Source organism: Porites lutea, chromosome 1 (assembly GCF_958299795.1).
Source record: "Porites lutea chromosome 1, jaPorLute2.1, whole genome shotgun sequence".
Lineage (NCBI taxonomy): Eukaryota > Metazoa > Cnidaria > Anthozoa > Scleractinia > Poritidae > Porites > Porites lutea.
Genome location: NC_133201.1, coordinates 22,491,593 through 22,516,862, shown reverse-complemented (window position 1 = coordinate 22,516,862; position 25,270 = coordinate 22,491,593). Strand labels below are relative to the sequence as shown.

Below are 25,270 nucleotides of genomic sequence, written 5' to 3'. Positions count from 1 at the left end.
CGTACAAAATTTACCGTGAAAAGCGACCGGAAAACATGATGGCTGACGATTCGCCATTCTACTTGGGAATAAACCACACGAAAACAGACGGCTCCAAAAAACACTGGTTCAAATCGGCACCTATGGGTGTAAATAAATTAAACACTTTGATGAAAACAATGGCTTCAAAAGCAAACATCAACAACGAGCGACTCACGAACCATAGTGCTCGTAAACACATGATTCAAAAACTTAATGACACTGAAATTCCGCCAACGCATATAATGCAGTTAAGCGGGCACAAGAACGTGCAAAGCATAACAAACTATAGTAGCTTGAACCTAAATCAACAAAAAAACATATCAGGCATCTTAAGCCGAGCATCGTCGCAAACACAAGTAACTACTGCAACTGATGAAACTGCTGCTGCGAGCACTTGCACTAGTAAAACCCCGATGAGTTTTTTTGATGGAGCAGTAATAAGTGGAGGACAATTTACGATTTCCATTAATGCGCTTACTACCTCGCCGACCATTCAAACCTGGAGTTTCGTCACCGAAACCACCGCAAAAAGGTGGAAGAGAATCCGAATTGAGGAGTCCGACTCGGATTAAAGTTTAGAAATAATATTTCAACATTATTTGCTTGCTGTAATGTTAAATTTCAGGCAGAAATTCAAGTTTATGTTATACTCCTTGCATGAGTTTTTAACTTGAATTCATGTAACAGAGTTTTGTCTTGGTCTGTCATTAAAGACGATAAACAAGAATTAAAATCTCAGTATATATATAATAAACGCAATACCACATGGAAAGTGCTTTGTACGGTATTTACGCACTCGTTGTTTTTGTATCAGAAATCGAACGAGTGAGCGCAGCGAACGAGTGAGATTTCTGATACGTCAACAACTTGTGCGTAAATACCGTACTCCCGCACTTTCCATGAAGTATTCTCTATATATGGCTATGTAGGGTTATGTATGGCTATGTAGGGCTATGTAGGGCAATGTATGGCTATTTAGGGCTGTGTATGGCTATGTAGGGCTGTGTATGGCTATGTATGGCTATGTAGGGCAAGGTATGGCTATGTAGGGCTGTGTATGGCTGTGTATGCCTATGTAAGGCTATGTAGGGCTGTGTAGGGCTATGTATGGCTATGTAGGGCTATATAGGGTATGTATGGTTATGTATGGTTATATAGGGCTGTGTAGGGCTATGTAGGACTATGTAGGGCTATGTAGCGCTGTGTAGGGCTGTTTATGGCTATGTAGAGCTATGTATGGCTATGTAGGGCTGTGTATGGCTGTGTATGGCTATGTATGGCTATGTATGGCTATGTAGGGCTATATAGGTCTATGTAGGGCTATGTATGGCTGTGTACGGCTATGTAGGGCTATGTAGGTCTAGTAGGGCTATGTATGGCTGTGTATGGCTATGTAGGGCTAGGTATTGCTATGTAGGGCTATTTAGGTCTATGTATGGCTATGTAGGGCTATGTAGGTCTATGTAGGGCTGTGTATGGCTATGTATGGCTATGTAGGGCTGTGTATGGCTGTGTATGGCTATGTAGGGCTGTGTATAACTATGTAGGGCTTTGTATGGCTATGTAAGTCTATGTAGGGCTGTGTATGGCTAGGTAGGGCTATGTAGGGCTGTTTCTGGCTATGTAGGGCTATATAGGTCTATGTATGGCTATATAGGGCTATGTAGGTCTATGTATTGCTATGTATGGCTATGTAGGTCTATTTAGGGCTATGTATGTCTGTTTATGGCTATGTAGGGCTATGTAGGGCTATGCATGTCTGTGTTTGGTTATGTAGGACTATGTAGGGCTGTGTATGGCTATGTAGGGCTATGTAGGTCTTTGTATCGCTATGTAGGGCTATGGAGTTCTATGTGGGGCTGTGTATGGCTATGTAGGGTTATGTAGGGCTGTTTAAGGCTATGTAGAGCTATGTAGGTCTATGTATTGCTATGTAGGGCTATGGAGTTCTATGTAGGGCTGTGTATGGCTATGTAGGGCTGTGTATGGCTATGTAGGGCTATGTATGGCTGGGTATGGCTATGTAGGGCTATGTAGGTCTATGTAGGGCTGTGTATGGCTAGGTAGGGCTATATAGGGTTGTGTATGGCTATGTAGGGCTATGTAGGTCTATGTAGGTTTATGTATGGCTATGTAGGGCTATGTAGGTCTATGCAGGGCTGTGAATGGGTATATAGGGCTATTTTGGGCTGTGTATGGCTATGTAGGGCTATGTATGGCTGTGTATGCCTATGTAGGGCTATGTAGGTCTATGTAGGGCTGTGTATGGCTATGTAGGGCTATGTAGGGCTAGGTGTGGCTATGTAGGGCTGTGTATGGCTGTGTATGCCTATGTAAGGCTATGTAGGGCTGTGTAGCGCTATGTATGGCTGTGTAGGGCTATATAGGGTATGTATGGTTATGTATGGCTATGTATTGCTATGTATGGTTATGTAGGGCTATGTAGGACTATGTAGGGCTGTGTATGGCTATGTAGGGCTATGTATGGCTGTGTATGGTTATGTAGGGCTATGTAGGATTATGTAGGATTATGTACGCTGCTTCTAGTAAGTAACGGGGAACCACTATATGATGCTTACACCACGTACCTACCCACGAATGCCTACTGTAATATAGTATGTTTTGTGCTTTGACCGTCTTTCTTGTGTTCTGTTTTTCGGAGAACACTTTATACTGTTAAGGAAGTAGTAGATTGGTTTCTACTGCCCTAAGCTACAACCACATTGACCATGGTCAACCTCATTGTCATAATTGTCACAAGACGGGTTTCCAAAGTTGAGAAACATGATCATTCACATTCTGCGGATGTAAAATGATGGGGGTTTAAATCATTTGTTAAACTAGAAATACGTTATCGCAAAAATCTTGCGAAGCTGGAAATGGTCCGCAATGAGAATACAGGGAAACAAGCCAAAGGGCAAAAATATGTCGAAAAAAAATAAACAGAAAAAATGTATAAAGAAAACGCAATAAAGAAATAACCACGCCGAGATTCGAACCTACACTATGATTGCCTCCAGCGCGTGAAGTCAGCTCCCAGACCACTGGGCCTTGTTGCCTCTGGACAATTCTTAGCGGAGCTCCTTGCGCGCGAAGCGCACGCGAGAGGAGCAAAGCCATTTCGCATTATTTCCGTGTTTATTCACTCTTGGGCTGAACGGCCGATCGATATACGAGCTCATCTTCTTCGTTGCTCGCGCTGGATTTCAAGTCGCCGTTCTGGCTGCATCGGAGTTTCGATGGTAAATCTTCCCCAGCGAGGACTTCCAGCCACTTGTTAAATGGAACGTTGTCTTGTGCTTACCGTTCTCTTTCAGTTGCATGTCTGAGAAATTGATCGCGATTCACCGATAGTAAACATTGTTTGACAGACGATGAATAAAGACATCAGCCTTTCATGAACAAAACATGATAATGCACCACAGAATTTGAAGTCGTGTTGAAAATGCGCCTTGACGTCACACTGGATGCGGAAACCCAAGAGATATATAGAAATATTGCCAGCTCGAGTTTCTGCGTCACTGTGCGATCCACGAGATACAAGGCGCGACCAATTTATAGGCCGCTCGTTTCGCGAGGAATAATCATATAACCACATACATTCTGTAATTCAAAATCAGGTTGAGGTCGTATAAATAAACTTGTAGACTTACTTGAGGTAAAAAACCCTCATCGACGAAAGGTATACTTCTTTAAGGATGAAAGTAATAATGTCCGTTTTAGCTCAAAGGCATTTTTTTTTAATTTTAATTAATTGAAACCTCAGGAGGCTTTTTTTTTTCAAAGCTAAACGATTTTTAGGGCGTTTACTTTCAAACGTTTTTATTCTTTTAATGCATGATTCACTGCCACAGTGCATTTTTATTAAAATCAGCAATTATAGATTCCTCGAGCTAGGAAATTCACTTACAAATTAGTAGTTGTTGTTGGTAGACACTTCCAAATATATGTAACATTGCCTCCACTGCAGTCATGATGGTTGATTACTTGCCCAGAACCATTCATAAAACCTTTGCTTCGACATAAATGCCTGCAACCTGAAAAATCAATGCATCTTGCCTCAGGTAACAGATGACAAGTGAAAAGCGGATGTCACAACTGCAAGGGTAGATTTCTAAACAAAATGTGTTCATGAAGTTACGCTACAAACTTGACAACTACTATATTGAAAAAAAAAAACACCATCGGTACGTTCAAAAGCAACACAGTTGACTCGTTTGATTAGGAGGGACGCTGAATATGAGCAAAAAATATCACAGTTATAACAGGGTGGTACTGAAATGTGGTTGGACATATTAACATGTTAACTTGAGACAGAAACCTTACCCATAACATTAACGTCAACAGTTTTGGAGCTATTTCCCGCATCATTTTTTGCCAGAATTGTATAGTTTCCCGTCTGATTAAATTTAAGTCCTTTTACCACTCGCCCACCCTCCAAAGGTGTTGATGAGTTGGCTAACCAAGGTTGAATGGGTGGGGTGCCTTCCACCATGAACCATGTATAGTGCTCTGGTACACTGCGTACTGCTGACAACGGAATCCTTATCTCCGGCTTATCTGTAAATTGAAATAACCAATGCTTGTCTTAAACGGCGAGGAAAATTATGCTTTTCGGTCTCCGTAATAATTATTTCTCAAAGGAAAAACGTAATGAGCTTGCCCATGTTCCTTGCCAATTATTTATAACACAACAAATGCCTCCAAAAATCGGTTATTTGTTTTATAGCTCAGTGGAGGCGTGTGTAGCCGAGCGGCTAACCCCTCGAACTCCGGATCTGGAGGTCCGGCTTCAAGCCTCGTCCCTCGCATTGTTTCCTTAAACAAGGAACTTTACTCCACTTTGTCTCTCTTCACCCAGGTTTTCTGCTCTATTTCGACGTTATCAAAACATCGACGGATATCAAACACAAAAGTGATTTAACACAAATCTTAGCGTTTAGTAGTCTTATAGATGAGAATGGTAATGCAGTATTTTTACCTTCCAAACATTGTTTACAGCTCCGATAGTAGGCTAATGCATTTGGTGCTGCCAAAGCTAAAATGAAAGCTAATGATGAATTATGCGTTGCCCTCATGAAGCAAAAAGAATAATTGGCCAATGCTTGGAGCATGGACAGCAAACAGTCAACAATCGAAAATCATTTTCGAAATATGTCTCTCGCTTCCAGTCTGAGAGAAAAGTGGCGCATTGGAAGCTCGTATCTAAGGAAGTGACGCCATTGCAACTTAGAGAATGTTATCTTGCACGCATTTGACACTCACTCGGCTGGGCATGGACGAGCTTCTGACAGGAAAACCGAATGTACTCAAAAGACATCTCCCGCGGTTGTGATGTCAGGTTTAAATGAAATTAAGAAAATCAAGAGACGGAGTTCAGCTTAAAACCTTTAATTAGACTTGAACTTCTACACTATAAAAATCACTTTACCATGAAGGGTAGTTCACCAGGGCCTTTTGCATGGTAGTAGTCTCTCTCTTTTTCCCCCTCCTCTCGATCTCCCGCCCTCAGTCGCACGCGTGCCCATTTTCTGCTCTCAAGCGTTTTGCTCGACAGACTAATAAAGAGGCCTGTCGTATTCTAGGCCTCGATGACCGAAACTATAAGTTGATCATACCCGAATGTCGACAATTCGATAATTCAATAATCTCTAAAAATAGAAGGATCGTTTCTCGGTAAGTATTAAAAGCTTCACACTAATTTTTGTGCCCTTAATCAGGTTCAGGGGAGAGGAGGTGTCTCGAAGGACCTCGGTGGTTCAGTCCTCGTACCAGTGTGACGTCATGTCTCGCAGGTCAGTGACATTCAAAATGGCGAGCATGGTGCTCGTCGAAGAGACGGATAAAAGTTTAGAATTTCTCACGGAAATTCTGTTTAGATTTCTTGGATTCGGCGGTGTTAACTGAAGATCCCTACTGTCATAGAAAACCAGACTTTGGTACTTTTTTGGAATGAAACGTCTAGTGGTGTAATGGATTTTAAAGGTTCCTTTCTATCGTCCAGCAAATTTTCCTAGCATTGATATCGACCGGTCACACTTTTAAGGGCCGGTGCACAGCAACATTTAGAAAAAGCAATAAAAGGTTCATCAAAAGATATACTAGGCTTTAAGTGTGCGTATTTTTAGATCTTCTGAGCTAATGGATCCCCATATAAATCCCCTCAAACTTATCTATTACCATACACAATTTTTACAATAAGGAATCAACCACATCACACCGTTTTTTTTAAGGAACTACCAAATAACTTTAAAAAATGCCTGCAAGCTCATACACTTTACGATATATAGCGGTATTTGCCTAGCTTTCTACCTTTTACACGACCTCTCTTGTGGTGTCCATTGCTAATTTGCACAAATGACCCGAAGCTCTTTTTAATGATTGATTTAGCTGTCAAAGCCTTCTACGTAAAAGGGCAATATTCAAGGTTTCCTTTTCTGCTTTTGGTGAGCAAAGTTTTGGATGTCCGTTATCGACGCTCTAATTCCTGATATTTTATGGCGGTAAACACATTATTACAGAACAGTGATGAGATTTTCTAGACACCATAAATAGATAACGTATTTCTGTACGAAATGTAAGGAGTTATTTGTTTTACCACGATGCCCTCTAACAAGATCACGCAGGAGACATTCTTCATTAATTTTACTTAATAGAAGAAAATTTTTTATTATTTGGAGTTTTTGGCGATTATAAATAAATATCATATAGTTTAACTATTCTAACGAAAGAGGTCTTTTCACAATTCAAACCCTGGAAATTTCCTTCGAAAAATTTTTAAAAATTGTTTCCTGGGTACATATAGCTCACCTTTTATTGAGGTTGAAGAGCAAACTCCCTTGAAGTTAAAAAATGCTAGTTCATGATACCTTTTAAAGGTTAACATCATGAATTGGCCACTTGTTTGTACGATGAACGGGCGTCTTGATCCACTAAAAATACCAAGTAACGTATCATTTTTCCTTTTTCCATCAAAGACTTTAATCTCGCTCCTGTAGATCCATGGATATAAATCGAGGAGGTTGAATATAGTAAATTTTAATTTGACGGTGTGGTTAGATGGTGCTGTAATCATCCACGTGCAATCGTACATGGAGTAGTTTTTGTTTGCACTGGAGCTGATGACCCCATTGGAGCTACCCACATCGTAGAAGCATGGATTGGCGTGCACATCTGTAAATGAGTAAAAAAAGAGAGATTATGTTTATCATTCGAAATAGTTTTTTTAACAAAACCGTCAATTTGGAACTGTCAATATTAAGAGGATAAACTGCATTGAGGTTACCCATAAAAAGAAATTGTTACAAAAAACAATATCTTAGAATATAAAGAAAAGGTAAAACATTTTTTTGGCAACGAGGATCGCTCATGCACAGAACTGGTTGCCATTCCCGTCCTGGAAACTTTTGAGTAGGGTCTTTGAAAGAAGATTAGGCTGGAAGAGCATTTGAATCACATGACGTCACGTCGGCCACACTGGTATACCAAGGATCCCTAATGTAATGGCATTTGTAATGGAGAGTGGAGTCACAAATATAATAATGGTCGGAAATATTATAGGCTAGGAAGAAAGGTTAGAGTTGGTCAAGAGCGTGCTTAGGATTTCAATTTAGGAGATGGATAAAAAGCGAATTGTACGCAGGATGACATTATGGGTCTACAAGTGAAGAGGTGAATGTCCTAAGGAAATACCTCTTAGACGATTCTTGAGTAGGATACAGTACCGTGCAAAATAAATCAGAGCGAACTTATTTCGGCGAATAAATTGCCAGTGGCGGATCCAGGGGAGGGGCCCGGGAGGGCCGGGCCCCCCCTTATTTTTCGACCAAAATGAGACTCGTAGGGCCGAAAAAAACTTTTTTGGAGACCGTCCCTCCCCTTATCTCAGAGTCTGGATGACCGCCCCCCCCCCCCCCCCCCCACCTTATCTGAAGGTCTGGATCCGCCATTGATTGCATACTTTCCTTTTAAACGAAAACAGGACTAAATTTCCGTGCATCTATTGTTCTAGACTCGGTGAAACTTTGCAAACTAGGTGATGAATCAAAACGAATTTTCGCGACATGAGACAAAATTAACGGAAAATGGTACTATACGGACCATACACTTTTCTCTTTTTATAGTTGAAAATTTTTTGTCAAATTGTATTTAATAAAATTTAAAAGTCTGGAAACAGATCGCTTTACCTAATTTCCTCAGGATTTACTAGAGAGAGATTCCATGAGCCGTCCATAATATAAGTAATCATAAATTTTATAGAAAGATGAATGAAAAATATTGTTGTTGTTGTCGTCGTTTATTGGTTTAAATTTTGTTTTCCTTTTTTCGGTGCATTAGTAGTATTCGAATTCGAACCCTTGAATAACAGCTACAACCCCGGACAAAACTGTTGAGACAATTCTATCTATTTTCAAACTTTTGCGCCCCAATCCCGTCTCCTCTAAACAGAAAAAGTTCACCTCCTTCCGACTCTATTCAAAGTTATCTTGGTCTAAAAACCAACTTGTATAATTTCCATGTTGTCCTAAACAACTTTGGATAAGGGACGGGGCGACATCGGGTATTCATTTGGCGAAGGTTTCAGTTTTTGCCGAGATGACAGGAACAAATAGGCATTTTCGCGATTTCTCTCAACAGGTTTTGTCCGAGGTTGTCTTCAGACTGTTTTCGGTATTCTTTAACTTTCATACCAATTACCCCAAGAAGTGATAGTCCTCTTTTTTGGTCAAATTGATGAAAGCCATTGTCTCAGCATACTTTTTCTTTCTTTTGAACGTGAAATAAAGTTTTTACAGTAAAAATCGAAGTTGTCACATTCTGATTATATGATCTTTCAGATGATGTTTACTCTGGGCATGATTTTCAACAGCTTTCGTGTCCGTAGACTCTTTGCCTGCTCAAATGATGACATTTATACGTAATCGCCAAACAAAGTGGATCGCTCGAGAACTTCCGATAGTGACGAATCATTTTCAGGAGGGCATTCATTTGGCAGAGGTTTCAGTTTTTGACAGGATGACAGGAAATAATAGGCATTTTCACAATTTGTCTCAACAGGTTTTGTCTGGGGTTGTAGATCCCTCCACCCCACTCGCTTCAACGCCCTATGTCGCCCTGTCTACACTAAAACTGAAAATTGCGGAATTTGATGATTAATAGCAATTGCAAACTTTTTCTAATTAGCCCGAGAACGCCCCCTGGTGAAAGTTTATTTTTACTGTAAAGAAACCTGCAATCTTAATGTATTGATGTCGTCGTTGTTTAGACTACCCCTTGTTGGGGTTGTAAAACTAATTACAATATTGGCCCACCCCTTGTAACATTTGCTAGCATTGTCATATTTGTGGCCAATTTCTTACATGTAGCACAAAAGTAAACGCTTATTACGTTTGTGACCTACCCCCATAGAATTTGTAAACCTTAATACATTATTTTGACCCTTATTTCATCAGGTACCAGTTCGTCATTACTTTAATTTTGGACCCTTACATTTGGCACCAGTTATAACATTAATGCGACCTCAACTTAACAGCCAAAACAGGGTACAGTTTAAGTGCCACTCGCAGCAGTCCGTCTCAATGTAGGAAGATGACAGAAATTACTATGTATATGTCGTAAGGAAAAATCCACTTGCCTTGCCACATTGAGATGAAAATGACTGCAAACAATATTTTTTTCATTCTTAACATTTCCAATTTCTTTCCTTTTCCACTCTGAAAAGGCCAAAATCTGAAAAAAAGACAGTAAAAATCGATCAAAAGGGAGACATTATAGCGGGACTCTCGCTCTCAGACTTGGCAAAGAGTCTTAAGGCTCATGAATGATACACTTCTTTTGTTTTATTCCCTCAAGCCTCGGAACCAAGTGTGAATTTTAATATATCGAAATCGGTTTACTTAGGTATCCATACACATCAGAGAAATTTTGGTAGTCACGTGACCGTACGTATGCCTGCCCGTCCGTCGGTAAGACGGCACCACAGGATAACCAATGTGAAATGGCATTTTGTGGTTCATGTGGGAGCTTGCAACCTGTGTTTCATTTGATGATAGACTGATCCATGTTTGGTTAATTGACAACTGTCAGCAAAAGGGTATCCGCTGGCCAGTATTGCATGACCTTATCGCAGATTCAGGTTTCAACTCGAGGTCAAGTATTTTATTAATTATTTTCCGCTGACCAGTTATTTGCTTTTAATTGCTCGCAGGCTCAAATTCAATGTTCTTAGCAGCAATTGTTTCTCGTCTATTGAGCCCCTCTCTAAAACGTCATATGGTCTTCCCCTAATTTAAGGTAAGTGTAGATTTGTGGATTTCTTTAGCAATAGTTTCAATTTCACGGGGGCTTTACCTTTGGTTCTGGCTAAAGCTATACATTAAGCATAGATTAACTTAAGGCATAACATAGTAGAACACATTTGAAAGGTCTGAAGAAGGGTAAAAAAATCTCCTACAACACTAACAATTTTTAATTAATACTTTTTCTGTAAGAATACGAATTTGAATGATTGTAGTCTCATTCGCTGTTTCCCTTTTAAAGAACCAATTTTTACGTGCAAAAAGCCTTGTTCGCCACCCAAATGACAATGATATTATTTGAGATGCTTAGATTCATTTGGAGCAGTTAGCTATTAAATTCATAACCTTACAAAGTAAAATGTTGTCATCCTATGCGGACATATTTTTAACAAGCTCGGCCATGATACTTTGCTCTTTTAGAGAGGAATCATGATTGGCTTCAAAACCCCGGCTAATTCTTAATAGTCAATCCCTTTTTCTGTTGATTGAAGCTTATTTATGAATATTCGTCAACCAAAACGGCTGAGAATATCGTGAAAACTTGTAGTCTCTTCGAGAGTATTTCTTACAGATTCGGTAAATATTAAGTCCTTTACTTTACATTTTCGGCAGGTTCGAAACGCTTAGCAATTTCTAGAGTTAAAGCACGAACCTCTAGCATAGAAACCACCGGAACACGAGACTTTTTGTGACCTTGCAGTTAAATTGCAAAATAAGACGATTCGGAACCGAAATATTTTAAGGGGGTCTCCATCAGCCGCTTTCTTCAACTTCCGTTTGTTTGTTTTAAGAATGTTCTATGAGTCAGGACACACCTTAATAATTTATCCGTGAAAAAGAAAATAAATGAGACACACAAGTTCAGTGGATTAAAGCTGTCTCTTTATGGACACTACAGGGACATATCCAGGTGTCCACATTAGAGAGTTTTACGTATTATGGAGATTGGAATTGCGGTAAGAAATTTGATACTTTGCGTGGAAAGAACTGTCCATAAAAAGATATGTCTAAATGAGAATTTATAAATGCATTTCTATCAAAAAATCTAGTAAAAAAATCGCGATTTCCTGACAAAAGGTAAACCAACATGGAATCCTGCTGCCAGCAAACGAGTATTTTGGGGGGTAAAGATGCTCAAAATGCGATCAATTTATTCCGTTATCCTCAAGTTTAAACCCATCAGTAAATAAAAGTCAGTACTATGGCGGAAAAATACATAGTTATTATGTGTAAAGATGTTTTGCCAATAGTTCGTTTAATATAAACAGGTTTCTGTTATACTCAGCAAATTCGTAAAAGGTAAAGAACCAGAAAACCTGACGTAAAAATTCTTTAAAACGGAAGCCTTTTTTGACCTCTTGGTTAATTCTCAAATAGAAATTTCTGTTCCATCTTTAGATATCAAAGGGATCTCTAGCCATCTTAAACATTTTTATTTTTATTTTATTTTTTAACGGTGCCTTGATATTTGTTTTCATCTACTTAACTTCCGCTGTTCGATTAACAGTCAATTTTAAACAACATGGTTCACACACAAGGCGCAGAATTTTTCACGAAGTATGAATGCTATCGAGTACAAACATCTTTTTAAAGAAAAATACACTATTTAAAAGACTGACTGATCAACTAAAATGGAAATTATTTTACTGTTATGTTATGAGAATCGAATTGGCACGAGGAGGAGATGAATTCTACTTTGCTTCTCTTATACACTTTGAAAGACTTTTTTAAAAGTATCTTAAAGATGAAAGTAATTTATCCACGACTTTTTCGCTTGGTGAAGGTATTTAAACTAACAAAATTGTTGATATCAAGTAACTAACCTTGTCCAAAGCCTGATTATAGCATTGCTTGCAGAAGGAACTTTCATGACCAAAATCCAAGTTTAAATTAACACCGTTTTGTTAAACACCTGCAAGCAAACCCTAAAATTGAGCTCAAATGACTCTGACTGCAATAAAGATATAAGCTCGTCAAAAGTTTTTCTTTTGATGGTGAACGAAATTTAAATACATAATTATCTTCTCTCCATAGGGGCTTGTCAGGGATAACGAAAAAAATAATTCAAATGGAAGGAAACAAAGATAAGCACCCAAAATGATGGAAACATGGCCCAATATTTTAACACGGGAATGTTGGAAACAAATCAAGGAAGCGGTAAGGGCAAGACTTAAACTCGGAACCTCCGGATTACAAGCCCAGCGTTCCAACCACTCGGTCACAGTGTCACCTTCAAATTGTCTCCATCTAATTGCTGAGGAGGTGAGGCTTGAACGTTTGAATTCAAACGAAGGTAGATTTTAGTCTTTTCTATATTGCCAATATTATTGCACAAAAGTCGCAATGAGTCTTTTAATAAGAGATCGTGAGAATTGCTTTGTTGTCCTTCCTTTTTTTTCAAGGAAGTCGGTTGCTAAAAAACGACGGTGAATTCCTGCAGACTGATTCTAATCAGTTTGACAGAAACTGATTTGACTGACAGTTTAACTTTAATTCATCGCAAGTTAGATGGCGGTTGCTATTTTAATTCACCCTTTATCAGTAAATTTTTGGATTATTCAAATTTTGCTCAGCTACTTTCCGAACAGCCAAGTAAGAAATTACACTTTTTTTTTTTTATTGAGGTATTGCTCGTTCACCCAAGGAAACCTAAATGCTCTTGTTAGAAGCAAAATATATTTCCTCCAAAATATCGTAGGCTGGTAAGGCAAATAAAGATCCTCTGGAACAATTTGTGTGTTTTATAATCTTTAAACATTCGCATTGATATGACACAATGTGTGACATTTGCTACAGCAAAGTGTCATCTTTCATTAGTATTCATGATCATCACAAAATGTAGACGAGAAAATTAGCTCCTATAACCCAAGAAGAATAAAGCATCAAGAAATTGCTTCCAAATAAAACGATCTTTTCATGACTCCAGTGAAGTATAATATGCCCCAGTGGTAAGCACCAAAAGAACACGTATCTTCCAATGTAATGATCACCGTTAAAGGAACTTTTTTTCTATCCTTTTTGAGACCTTCAGGCCTTAGAAAAAAATAATTTTATAGGAAGTGTAAACTTATCGCTCACAATGAAAACGATGTTTCTCCGACATAGCCAAAAATCAATTAATTCCAAATTAAAATTCAAAGGTAGCGAGTGAAAACTATCGAGAGGTTGTTGAATCCTACTATCTTTGCAATTTGTCAGTATACTTTCCGAAAAATATATCAAACATTAATAGTGTCACACATTGCTATATCTCAATGAAAGTTAAGGAAGATTTTACTTACTGACATGATTTTTTTTTCAGAAGCGCTAAAAACCGAAATAATTATCAAACCATTTTTTATTAAACCTCTCGCAATTTTTTCCCCTACTACTAAGTGCGGCTTTCTAATTTTTATGCAGTTGCTTAATAACCCAAACATTTTTCTGACTTTCCGTTAATGGCGCAACAAAACGAATTTGTCAGCGAGGATAAAAATGTTCTACAGGAAATACGTGAAGAAAATTCTGCACAAAGTTTTTGCTTACAACAAATTGTGATATAACTTGTTCCGCCCACACAGTTTTAGCTAATGGAACTGGCACAAAATGACAAAATTTTTTTTTTTTAATACACGTGTCGTTTTGGAGACTATGTAAATAGAGCACAACGGTAGCTTTTGTGGGGGTGTGTTCGAGCAACTCGCTCGCTACACGACGAGGTACCAGGAATCTGATTTACATCTTGCTTTTATTCTTCTTAATCTTCTTACAACTTCTGCTTACTCTACTACTACACTACTTCTCCTACTCTTCTCTACTAACCTCTAGTTCAAGTATAGTAGCGGTTTTAATAGCCAAAGCTGGACGTGTTTGGGTTAGCTGACCGGAAGAGTTTCTATTGTATTTCTTATCGCTAATACTGCAACCGGTTTGCTATGGTTAGGGAATATACCAAAGAACCAAGGTCAGCTCTAACACCACAAACACGACCACCTGTAACATTCCTAATATGGCAATAAGTAAATTCGCGAGCTAAGCATAACTTCAAGTAAAAGTAAAAACAAAAGATCAAAACAGGAAAACAGTACGTGGACAAAAACAAGACTTAATGAAACAAAAACTAAACTCAAAAGTTAAGATAGATCCGTCTTAAAAATAACTTTCAAAATACTTCACAACATTCCTCCCCCCTTAGAAAAAGCATCGTCCTCGATGCAAAAGGAGGTAATACATATAAATGAGAAATAAGTGCGTAAAATATCAAAACAAAACTACCACACTATACAATATTAATTTAAACAATGTCAACATGCACAGTTCAATGACAATAGTTCAGTGTGCAATACATTGTCCTTGAATCTTAAGACTTGAAAACTTGAGCTAAATAAATTGATGACCGTGTTCTTGTGAAGGACTTGACTAGAGAACCACTTGAAAACCTTGAGAATGAACAGCATAAATCATCCTGTAGTAGCATACAAGACGGTTGCTAGAAATGCCATTTCAACTTGAATGTAGAGAACGCATACTTGGAAGACAAGGCTATCTTGTTTGTAAATGTTATGAAACACAGCTCCAAATGAAGCGAACTCATCTGATGAAGACAGAATGTACTGACCAGTGATAAGTATCAACAAGCACAGTTCTGCTTAACTGTAACAGAGAAGGGATCAAACTCGACCAAACAGAGTAGCCAATGCCATGCGGAGTGATCAAAGTGTGTTTAGACTTCTTGGAAACAAACAATTGAGTAATGCTCAGATCCATTTCAGTAGTACAAAGTGACGAAAAATCACCGACAAGCCATCGAAGAACAACAGAAGAATCGGTGATTGAATACATGACGAAATGCCAATGCAAGCAACTTTACAAAATAACTATTACAAAGCACGTAATATATATATTTATCTAATTTCCGACGTAATTTCCGGCATAACTTGATACTGACCATTGAACAACTACTCAACTTGCTTAATGAAGAACTTAATAGCTGTGTTTGTAATAACACTTCAGACACTAATGGAAAACTAACTGATAACAGATGGTGAACTTCTGACTTCAAAAACTTCTCACATTCATTTTATTGTAAACAACTCACAAAAAGATTATAGACAGACTAGAAAAACGGAGAAAAGGCGTTCATAAATTCATGCACAAGTTACCGAACTCAATTCATGGGTAAGAGAAAGTCAAAGAAATATAAGCCAAGCAGCAAGGCAGAGTACAAAAAACTAAAATTATTTTTGTGATTGAAGATAATTATCAATGAGACGTCTATCCAAAATATGGTGTTCCGGTTCCCACGTTGATTGGCTCTTAGGAAAGAAGAGCCACTTGACCAAGTACTCAACCTTTCCATTTCTCTTTCGATGTTTTAGAATTTTTTCTGCACTAAACACAGTTTCATTGTCGATAATAATTGCTTCCGGAGTTGATTCTTTTGCATTTCGAAGTTGATTCTTTGTCTTTTCGCGGTATGATTCTTTATTTGACTCGTTCTGTGTTTGAGGCTGTGGGGACAATTGCGTCTCAATATTTACTGGATTTAAGTCAGTGTCTTTAGGATTCGGTTCAGCAGAAATTGGCTCAAAACAATCTTTTGGAATATCAGATTCAATAATGTACGGCTCGGCAGGGTCATCAAAAGGCGGAGGGTCAATTGGTCTCAAATTAGGATCAACAAATGGCTTCATACGATTTGCGTGACACGAAAAAGCAACTTTTTTATTGGTGATCGTGCGCAACTTAAAATGAACCGGTGACAATTTCTCAACAATTCTGTATGGACCCAACCAATTATGCATTAACTTTTTGGATAACCCTTTTCTAGTTCTCGGGGTATAAACCCAAACACGTTGTCCAACTTCAAAAACAGGTTCTTTTGTCTTTTGATCGTAATAATCCTTCATTTTTTGTTGTGCACGCTGTAAATTTTCTCTCGCTAAATTTTGAGCCAATTCGACTTTTTCGACAACACGTTTTCGATAATCAAGGACCGAAGTACTCAAATCACCAGCCACAGGAGGCAAATACTTAACGTCAATTGGCAACCGTGGCTCTCGCCCATAAAGAACGTAAAAAGGAGAATCCCCAATTGCATCTAAAACAGAAGTCCTATGCGCAAACAAAACAAGAGGTATAAACTCGTCCCAATCTTTCTGGTTTTTGGAAACGTACATTGACAAAGACTGACACAAGGTAGAATTAAACCTTTCTACAAGACCATCGGTCTGTGGGTGATAACTAGAAGTATTGACCTTTTGAATTTGAAATATCTTACAAACCTCTGCAACGACCTTAGATAAAAAGTTAGTTCCCATGTCAGAGAGCAACACACGTGGTGCCCCATGTCTTGAAATAATTTCATCAATCAAAAGACGTGCAATAACAGTTGCTTCGACACTAGGCACTGGGAATGCTTCGACCCAACGAGTTAAATACTCACTAAAAACGACAATATACCTACTGCCTTTACTAGAAGGTGGAAAAGGACCTAAAACATCAACAGCCACTCTGTCAAATGCACCCTCGACTGGAATCGGAAGTAAAGGTGCCTTTTTAGAATTTCGTGGAGACTTCGTCATTGAACACTCAACGCAAGACTTAACCCAGTGTTCTACATCTTTAAACATACCTTTCCACCAGTATCTTTGCTTAAGCTTACTAAAAGTTTTGTTCAAGCCAAAATGAGCACCAGCAATATGATCATGTACATTAGAGAGAATTTCAAAACGTAATGTAGCTGGGACAACAAGCTGAGAAAAAGATTCACGAGAATTACGCCTTCGATTAAAATCAATGTGGTAAAGCAAACCATCTTGACCAATATAAAAATTATCGCTTGTGAGTAAAATCTTGCGTGCATCTTTATCGTTAGTAGGCAGGATATCATTCTCTAGAAAATCAATCATCACAGCTACTTCAGGATCTCTTCTTTGCATTTCTTGAGTGTGAGGCGTTTGAGGTTCTTCTTTCTTCTTTCTGGATGACTGCTATGAAGACTCTCATGTTATTATTCCAGGATATAATTGCATTCGCCTGGATAGGTCTGGAGCCAAAGAAGGTTTTGGTGGAGTAGCAATCTATGTAAAGGAAGGCTTGCCGTTTCGTGTTAGGAATGATCTTTACTCAGCCGCAAATGAATGTCTATGGATTGAGCTATCGCGCACTAAATGTCGCCCAGTATTGATTTGTTGTGCATATAGAGCCCCCGGTTTTGACTTTGCGAACTTTATTTCAAACTTGGAGATATCTATGACGAAAGTTAACCTGGAAAAATGTGATTTCGTGCTTCTTGGCGACCTAAATGCAAATATGCTGCCATTTTCAAGAAAGAAAGAAAAACAAGAGCTTAAAAAATTTGCAACTTCACACGATCTTACGCAACTCATTACTGAGGCCACCCGAGTGACGGAAACCTGTCAATCCTTGCTTGACGTGATTTTAGTGAACAATGATCACCGCATCAATGACTCCGGTGTTGTTCCTGTTTCGCTGAGTGATCACTACCTCGTCTATTGTGTTTTAAAAGCAGGTGTAATTAAGGCACCACCGAAGACAATTGAATACCGCTCTTATAAAAACTTTGATGCGAACACCTTCCTAGCGGACTTGAATAACGTCCCATGGCACATCATTGAAAACGAGGAAGACATCGACGACGCCGTGTTTATTTGGAATCACTTGTTTTCTGAAATAGCTGACCTGCATGCGCCCGTGAAAAGGCGAAGAATACGAGGTGTTCCGCTCCCGTGGTTGAATGATACAATCAGTGAGGTGATGAAGGATCGTGATTTTCACCATCGTAAAGCCGTGAAAACCAATTCTGCTTTTCACTGGGCTCGCTATAGAAAGTTAAGAAATAGGGTCAATCGTGAAGTCAAGGCAGCAAAATCCAAGTATTATTGTGACTTGATTTTAGAGGCTAAAGGGGATTCAGGAAAGATCTGGAAGGCGGTGAATGAGGTGTCTTCGCGCAAGACTAAATCCTCGAGCCCACAATGTATCGTAGTTGATGGTGTTGAACACACCACCCCAGCCTCTATTGCATCCGTGCTCAACTGTTATTTCTCATCCATTGGCAGAAGTCTTGCAAATAAAATATCAGCTGCTGCTATGTTCCCAGTCAGATCGGCCACGATGCTACAGTCTTTCTCGCTTGACGAAGTTGATGAGAAAACAGTACTCAAGCATCTGCTTTCTCTAAAGACAAATAAAGCTATTGGCTTGGACAACATCAGTGCGAGACTTTTAAAGTATGGCGCGCGTGCTATTTGTCCCTCGATCACCAAGTTACTGAATCTCTCTATTCGCACTGGCAATTTTCCTGAAATATGGAAATGCTCGAAAGTGGCTGCACTTTTCAAAACTGGAGATAGGAGAGATGCGTCAAATTATCGCCCAATTTCTGTTCTGCCAACAATGAGTAAAATTCTGGAAAAAGTCGTCCATTCCCAATTCTATGACTTTCTGAATTCAAATAATCTCCTTTCAAGCAAACAATTTGGCTTCCGTCCCAAACTGTCTACAACATCGGCTCTCACCAGCTTTGCAGATGAGGTCCTATTGCATATGGAGAGTGGAGAACTGTGCGGTGCAGTGTTCCTAGATCTGACCAAGGCATTCGATACCGTTGACCATACGATCTTGCTATCTAAATTGTCGGCTATCAATGTCTCGCCCAGCACTCTACAGTGGTTCAAGTCTTACCTGAATCATCGTAAACAGCGGACTGCCTGTAGCGATGCTGTGTCTGACCCTCTCCCGATGACCTTTGGGGTACCACAGGGGAGCATTCTAGGACCGCTTCTCTTCTTGGTTTATATTAATGACCTTCCGCTGGTTATAAAGAATTGCGAAGTGACTTTGTATGCTGATGACACGGTCCTGTACTACTTTGCTAAAGAGCCACACCTGTTAGAAGAGGCACTAAATGATGATCTCTTGAAAGTTGCCCAGTGGTTACATGGAAATAAGTTAACTTTAAATCTTACTAAGACGAAATCCATGATTATAGGCAGTAATAGGAAACTTGTTGGTATTTCCTCTTTCACGTTATCTATTTTTGACACTGATATAAATTCTGTAAGTAGTTTTAAATATTTGGGAGTTATGTTGTCTTCAACTTTCACATGGTCCGACCATATTGAGTATATTTCATGTAAGGTTAATAAAAACCTTGGTCTTCTACGTAGGATTAAGTATTATTTACCTTATGATGCCCGGTTACTTTTTTATAATAGCTTAGTGCTACCTATTTTTGATTATGCTGATTTAGTCTGGGGTGACAAGGACAATGTCTCACTTATGAAGGAATTGCAAATTCTCCAAAACAAAGCAGCTAAGTTGATATTAGATAGATCACCTCACTCCTCATCCACCGATGCATTGATTGTCTTGAGATGGCTGAATCTTGAAGAACGTAGGAAATGTCATCGATGTATATATGCATACAAGTGTATTAATGGCCAACTTAATCATTCTTTGGACATTGTAAGAAAGAGTGATATACATTCCTACAATACGCGCAATAACGATACTATCAAGCTCCCCAAAATTAAATATAATTGGGGAAAACAACGTTCGCGGTACCACTGTTTCAAAGACTTTAATGAATTAGAGAGAACTGTAAGAAACTCAGCAAGTTTTCCAATTTTTAAGAAGTGTCTTTTTTCTGCTTTTTATAATTGAGTACTTGTAGTGTGTATGTTTTAATTATTTCTGTAACTGGATTTTAGCTTGAATTTTTTTTTTTTTTTTTTTTTTTTTTTTCATATATATCGATTTTAGCTTAACCTTTTTATATTTTAATTGTATTATATAATATACATCTCGTAATTAGGACCTCTATGTAAACCACTCTTGTGATGGAGCATCCTATTAAAAGATTGTTATTATTATTATTTCTTAAGGGAACTCATTTCACAAGAATCATATGGACGTCTAGACAAACAATCAGCATTACTATGGTTTCTACCAGGGCGATGAACAATATTAAAGTCATATTGTTGCAAAAGTAAGGCCCTTCTAGCAAGACGACCAAAAGCATCTTTAACATTCATTAACCAACGAAGAGAACTATGATCAGTAACAACAGTAAACTTATGATTGTGTAAATAAGGCTGAAATTTCTTAATACCCTCGACTAATGCAAAAGCTTCTCTTTCTGTGGTACTATAATTTTGCTCTGCCTGATTCAAACCACGACCATTGTAAGCAATGACGACTTCTTTTCCATTTTGAATTTGTGCCAAGGCAAAACCAATACCAGTGGAGCTAGCATCAACAAATAGCAAAAATGGTTCCCGAAAATTAGGATACGCCAAAATGGGTGCAGAAACTAAGGCACGCTTAAGCTTGTCAAAAGCCTCAGCACAAGCTACAGTCCAAACAAAAGGAACGTTCTTCTTTGTCAAAGCATTCAAAGGGTTGGCAATATGTGTAAAACCTCTTACAAAACGTCTGTAATAATTAGCAAGACCTAAGAAACTTCTCAGTTCCATAAGATTTGTGGGGGTGGGGTATTCCTGAACCACCCTTACTTTATCTGGGTTGGGACTAATGCCTTCTGGCGTAACTACGTGACCAAGATACTCTACTCTTTGCTTAACGAAACTGCATTTCTTTGGATTCAACTTAACATTGGCGTCACGCAATCTCCTAAAAACTTCCTCCAAATGGTCTAAATGCTCGTCTACAGACTTAGAGAAAACGATTATATCATCGATGTAAATTAAAGCAAAACGGTATTCTAAGCCTCTCAAAATATGACCCATAAGTCTTTGAAAACTGGCTCCTGAATTCACTAATCCAAACGGCACTGTCAGAAATTCATAAAGGCCATTGTGCGTAGAAAAGGCTGTCTTTTGTTGCGATTCCTTCTGCATTTGTATTTGCCAAAAACCACTTTTTAGATCCCACACGGAAAACACGCTTGCACCAGCTAAAGAATCTAGCGCATCAGCAACTAAAGGCATTGGAAAGCTATCTACTTTAGTAACTTTATTAACTTTACGGAAATCAACACAAAATCTAAATGACCCATCCTTCTTAGAGAGCTCCAAGGAGAGACAGACTCTTGAATTATTCCTTTTTCAAGCATTTCGTCTACTTGGCGGACAATCTCTTTCTTAACATCAGGAGATACTCTATACGGCCTTTGCTTAATAGGCATAGCATCACCGGTATCAATGACATACTGTACAAGGGATGTTCTACCCAACTGATCCCCAGGAAAAGCAAAAACATTACGATATTTATTAAACAAATTCTTAAATTTCACTTTCTCATCATCATTGAGAATACTATTCAACAAATCAGGAAACTCTGAATAATCTTTTGGCTGTTGCAGATCATCTGAAGAATTATGTTGAGCATCCGAAGAAGGGGAATTTTTGCCAATCTCAAATGTTGCTAAATCATTATCAACACACTCAAAATCTGCCAATTTAGTCCTACGAAAAATCTTAACTGGTTGTGCGGAGGGGTTTACCATCCTAACAGGAATAGTTGCATCATTAGAAACCTTTACGAGCTCTGACGCTCCAAAAACTGAGTAACGGGGAGGCAAATCAGACTTAGGCGTGACCAATACATAAATTTCACTGGCACTGGTGTTTACACCTTTCGGCATTGAACTTAATCTACCAATAACAACGACTTCTGATTGAGCGGGAATAGTAAATGAATTATCACCATGCACTGAAAAAATACAGTTATCAAAAACTTCAGCTTCCAAATCATCACCAAAACTATGAGCAAAGGGGAGGGGATCCTCGTGGTGTGAAAATTCAATGATGTTCTCCATAAAATCAATTCTCGAACAATATTTTTGAAGAAAATCTCTACCCAAGACAACGTCATGAGTTAAATCTTTGATAACATAGGCTTCAAAAGGAAAAACGTCAGACTTAATAACAAAATTGAGCCATACTTTACCAAGAACGTTAAGAGGAGAACCACTTATAGTCGTTACACAACTGGTCGACGAGAAATCTAAACAACAATTTTTGTGACTAAGATACTTGCCCCAAACTTGAGAACTAATTGCTGTTACCGCTGCTCCTGTGTCACGGAGTGCACGATAACTATTTCCCTTTATTGTTACACTTACATTAAAATTGTCACTCTAGAAAGGATGAATAGAATCAATTTTACTGGATGTGGCAGGCAAAGAAACCCTGTCAGTCACGTCAGTCACATTTTCCTTTGTCTCTGGGCTACTTGCGACAGACGAGCCATGACACTCACTAGAAATATTATTATTTTTAGCCCCAACGATATTTACTTCCAAATTTTCATTTTTAGACTCAGGCGCCAACTTTTCATCTTTTTTAATTTCTTTTATACTGACTTTTCGAGATAAATTTTCACTTGAAGACTTCTCATAAATGACTTCACTTTTAGGAGAAAACATAGGTACATTTGGCGAGTGAACATTTTCGTTTTCATTTGGCGATGACCCGGCGATTACACCATCAAATTTTGTTATGACCTGAGAAAGACACTTAATAACTCCAAACAAAATATTTTCATTAGGGACATCTTGAGGTTGGCAATCTTCAGAACACTCATGTTGACATGTGACGGAAACTTGAGGTTTAAACATTTCAAACTTTGGCGTAACAATAGGCTCACAGGGATTAGACACACCATGGCTAAACTCTTGAACATTCTTTTTAGTAACATTCTCGGCCGAATTTCCAGAGTTACTGAAAGCACATTTATCAGAACTAGATCCGGCGGAAGAATGGTTATTACTTGTAGAATTTTCAAGCGCCCCCATCACGGGTTCACTACCACACACGATAGGGGCGCCAGCCAGTTTAACTGAGCGCCCATTTTTCCCTGGTGAAAAGCATTCTGCATATTGTTTCTCCGATACAGGCCTCTAAATTTGGGTTTTGAACTTCCATAACTGCCCAATTTAGGATTCTTTCTGAAAACGCTGCCCCCATAACGAAAACGATTAAGTTTGCCCGATCGAAATTTACGATTAATACGACGATTTCCATTACTTTGGAAATCTGTATTCCAGACATTAGATTTGTCCCCGACAGATTGTTTTATTTCCTCTTCTGATGAGGGGTTAGACTGTAATTCTTCAAAATTCACGACTTCTTGACCATTATTCGATTTACGGCTAAGAGTTACTAACTCTTTTAGTTTTGCAATGTTCAATGCAGACTCTAAATCAGGCGGTTGTTGTAAAATAACATGTTCACGTATTTCACGCCTTAAACCACGTACAAAACAATAAAGCCATTCACTTTTAGGTAAATTTAGACGACAGCAGAATGAAAGAATATCGTCATAATAATCGGCAACAGTCTCCCCTAACAACTGACGACGTTCTTCTAATTTTTGCCTCAACTGCCATAGAGTTACTTTTGATTCAAAATGAGAAATTAATTTTTGTGACAATACTTGAAACGACTCAGTTTCATCGGCCTCTGTTAAAGTTTTAAACCACACGCTAGCGTGTTTTCTTAGAAAAAGGGGAAGACCAAGCGCTAATTTTTCTTCATCCCAACCATTTAACAAACCGGCGCGTCTATAATTGCCAAGAAACTCACGAACATCTTCTCTCTCGTCGCCATAAAATAGTGGAAACTCAACAACAGGCTTATTCATTACTTAAAAACGAAACTCTGGCATTATTATTTTGTTTTAAATATGACTCTTATTCTACATATGACTAAACTTAGAAAAGAGTTCTCAGTTGCTTGCAATGGTAAAGTTTCTAGCACTTACAGATTTCTAGGGGCTGATCTTGTACTCTCCACTAGTTCTCATCAAACCATGCTCAGCAAAATAAGAAAGTTCTGCTCCAAAATAGACTCCGGACTCTTCACCAAAATAACGCGTTCTCCTCCAAAATAACGGGTTCTCCACCAAAATATGTGGGGGTGTGTTCGAGCAACTCGCTCGCTACACGACGAGGTACCAGGAATCTGATTTACATCTTGCTTTTATTCTTCTTAATCTTCTTACAACTTCTGCTTACTCTACTACTACACTACTTCTCCTACTCTTCTCTACTAACCTCTAGTTCAAGTATAGTAGCGGTTTTAATAGCCAAAGCTGGACGTGTTTGGGTTAGCTGACCGGAAGAGTTTCTATTGTATTTCTTATCGCTAATACTGCAACCGGTTTGCTATGGTTAGGGAATATACCAAAGAACCAAGGTCAGCTCTAACACCACAAACACGACCACCTGTAACATTCCTAATATGGCAATAAGTAAATTCGCGAGCTAAGCATAACTTCAAGTAAAAGTAAAAACAAAAGATCAAAACAGGAAAACAGTACGTGGACAAAAACAAGACTTAATGAAACAAAAACTAAACTCAAAAGTTAAGATAGATCCGTCTTAAAAATAACTTTCAAAATACTTCACAACACTTTTTAACTTCTTAATTACCCAGGTTTTGTGGGAATAAAAACAATAACCTGCCGCTTAAACTTTAATCAGGCTGCTATAATTTATATGTTGAATAGAAAACGCGTTAGCTATCACACACTATAAGGAAACATTAACATCGAGGATGAAATTTCTTCAAAATTTCTTTTCGTGAACGTTTTTCTTTTTAAAATTTAAATGAGTGCCACGAATATGTGAACGTCAGATATTATGCAAACTACCTGGTATTAAAAAAATTAAGAAAAATAAAAAAGGCAATCCAAAACGGTTTGAATACAGATAAGTTTGGACGTGGAGAAAGGTGTGGATTAAAAAATATCTGGATAAGTGTGGACCGGTCCTTGGTTTTGAACGTGCGAATTTTTGGAACACGGAAATGGCCTATTATTATAAGTGATGGATCAGGGTGGATAAAGGTTTATCACCCTGGCTTGTATGGACTAAATAGGGATAGGGCGGGCCGATCTCCGGAGCTTCTATGCGTACTGTCTACACGGAGTTATTTCACCCTGGCCTCAGTAGTCATGAAGGATATCATGGTTCAGTTTAG

At 38.5% G+C, this 25,270-nt stretch overlaps 2 protein-coding genes across 2 annotated transcripts in view; both read right to left on the bottom strand.

Annotated features, from left to right (window-relative positions):
- Positions 1-9,665, bottom strand: part of LOC140926455 (uncharacterized) — a 28,433-nt gene extending 18,768 nt beyond the window's left edge. Inside the window, exons 1-4 of the mRNA XM_073376194.1 lie at positions 9,656-9,665; positions 6,832-7,194; positions 4,348-4,581; positions 3,932-4,058 (exon numbers count right to left, since the gene is read on the bottom strand). Of these exons, the coding sequence (XP_073232295.1) occupies positions 3,932-4,058; positions 4,348-4,581; positions 6,832-7,194; positions 9,656-9,665 (734 nt within the window). The remainder of the gene's footprint in view (positions 1-3,931; positions 4,059-4,347; positions 4,582-6,831; positions 7,195-9,655) is intronic.
- A 10,532-nt stretch (positions 9,666-20,197) lies between these two features.
- LOC140926443 (uncharacterized) lies at positions 20,198-23,082 on the bottom strand. Its single transcript, XM_073376185.1, has 3 exons — positions 22,585-23,082; positions 21,580-22,425; positions 20,198-21,355 (listed from the first exon to the last, which is right to left on the bottom strand). Exons 1-3 carry the CDS (start codon positions 23,080-23,082, stop codon positions 20,198-20,200), a joined length of 2,502 nt encoding a protein of 833 aa, XP_073232286.1.
- Positions 23,083-25,270: the final 2,188 nt, after the last annotated feature.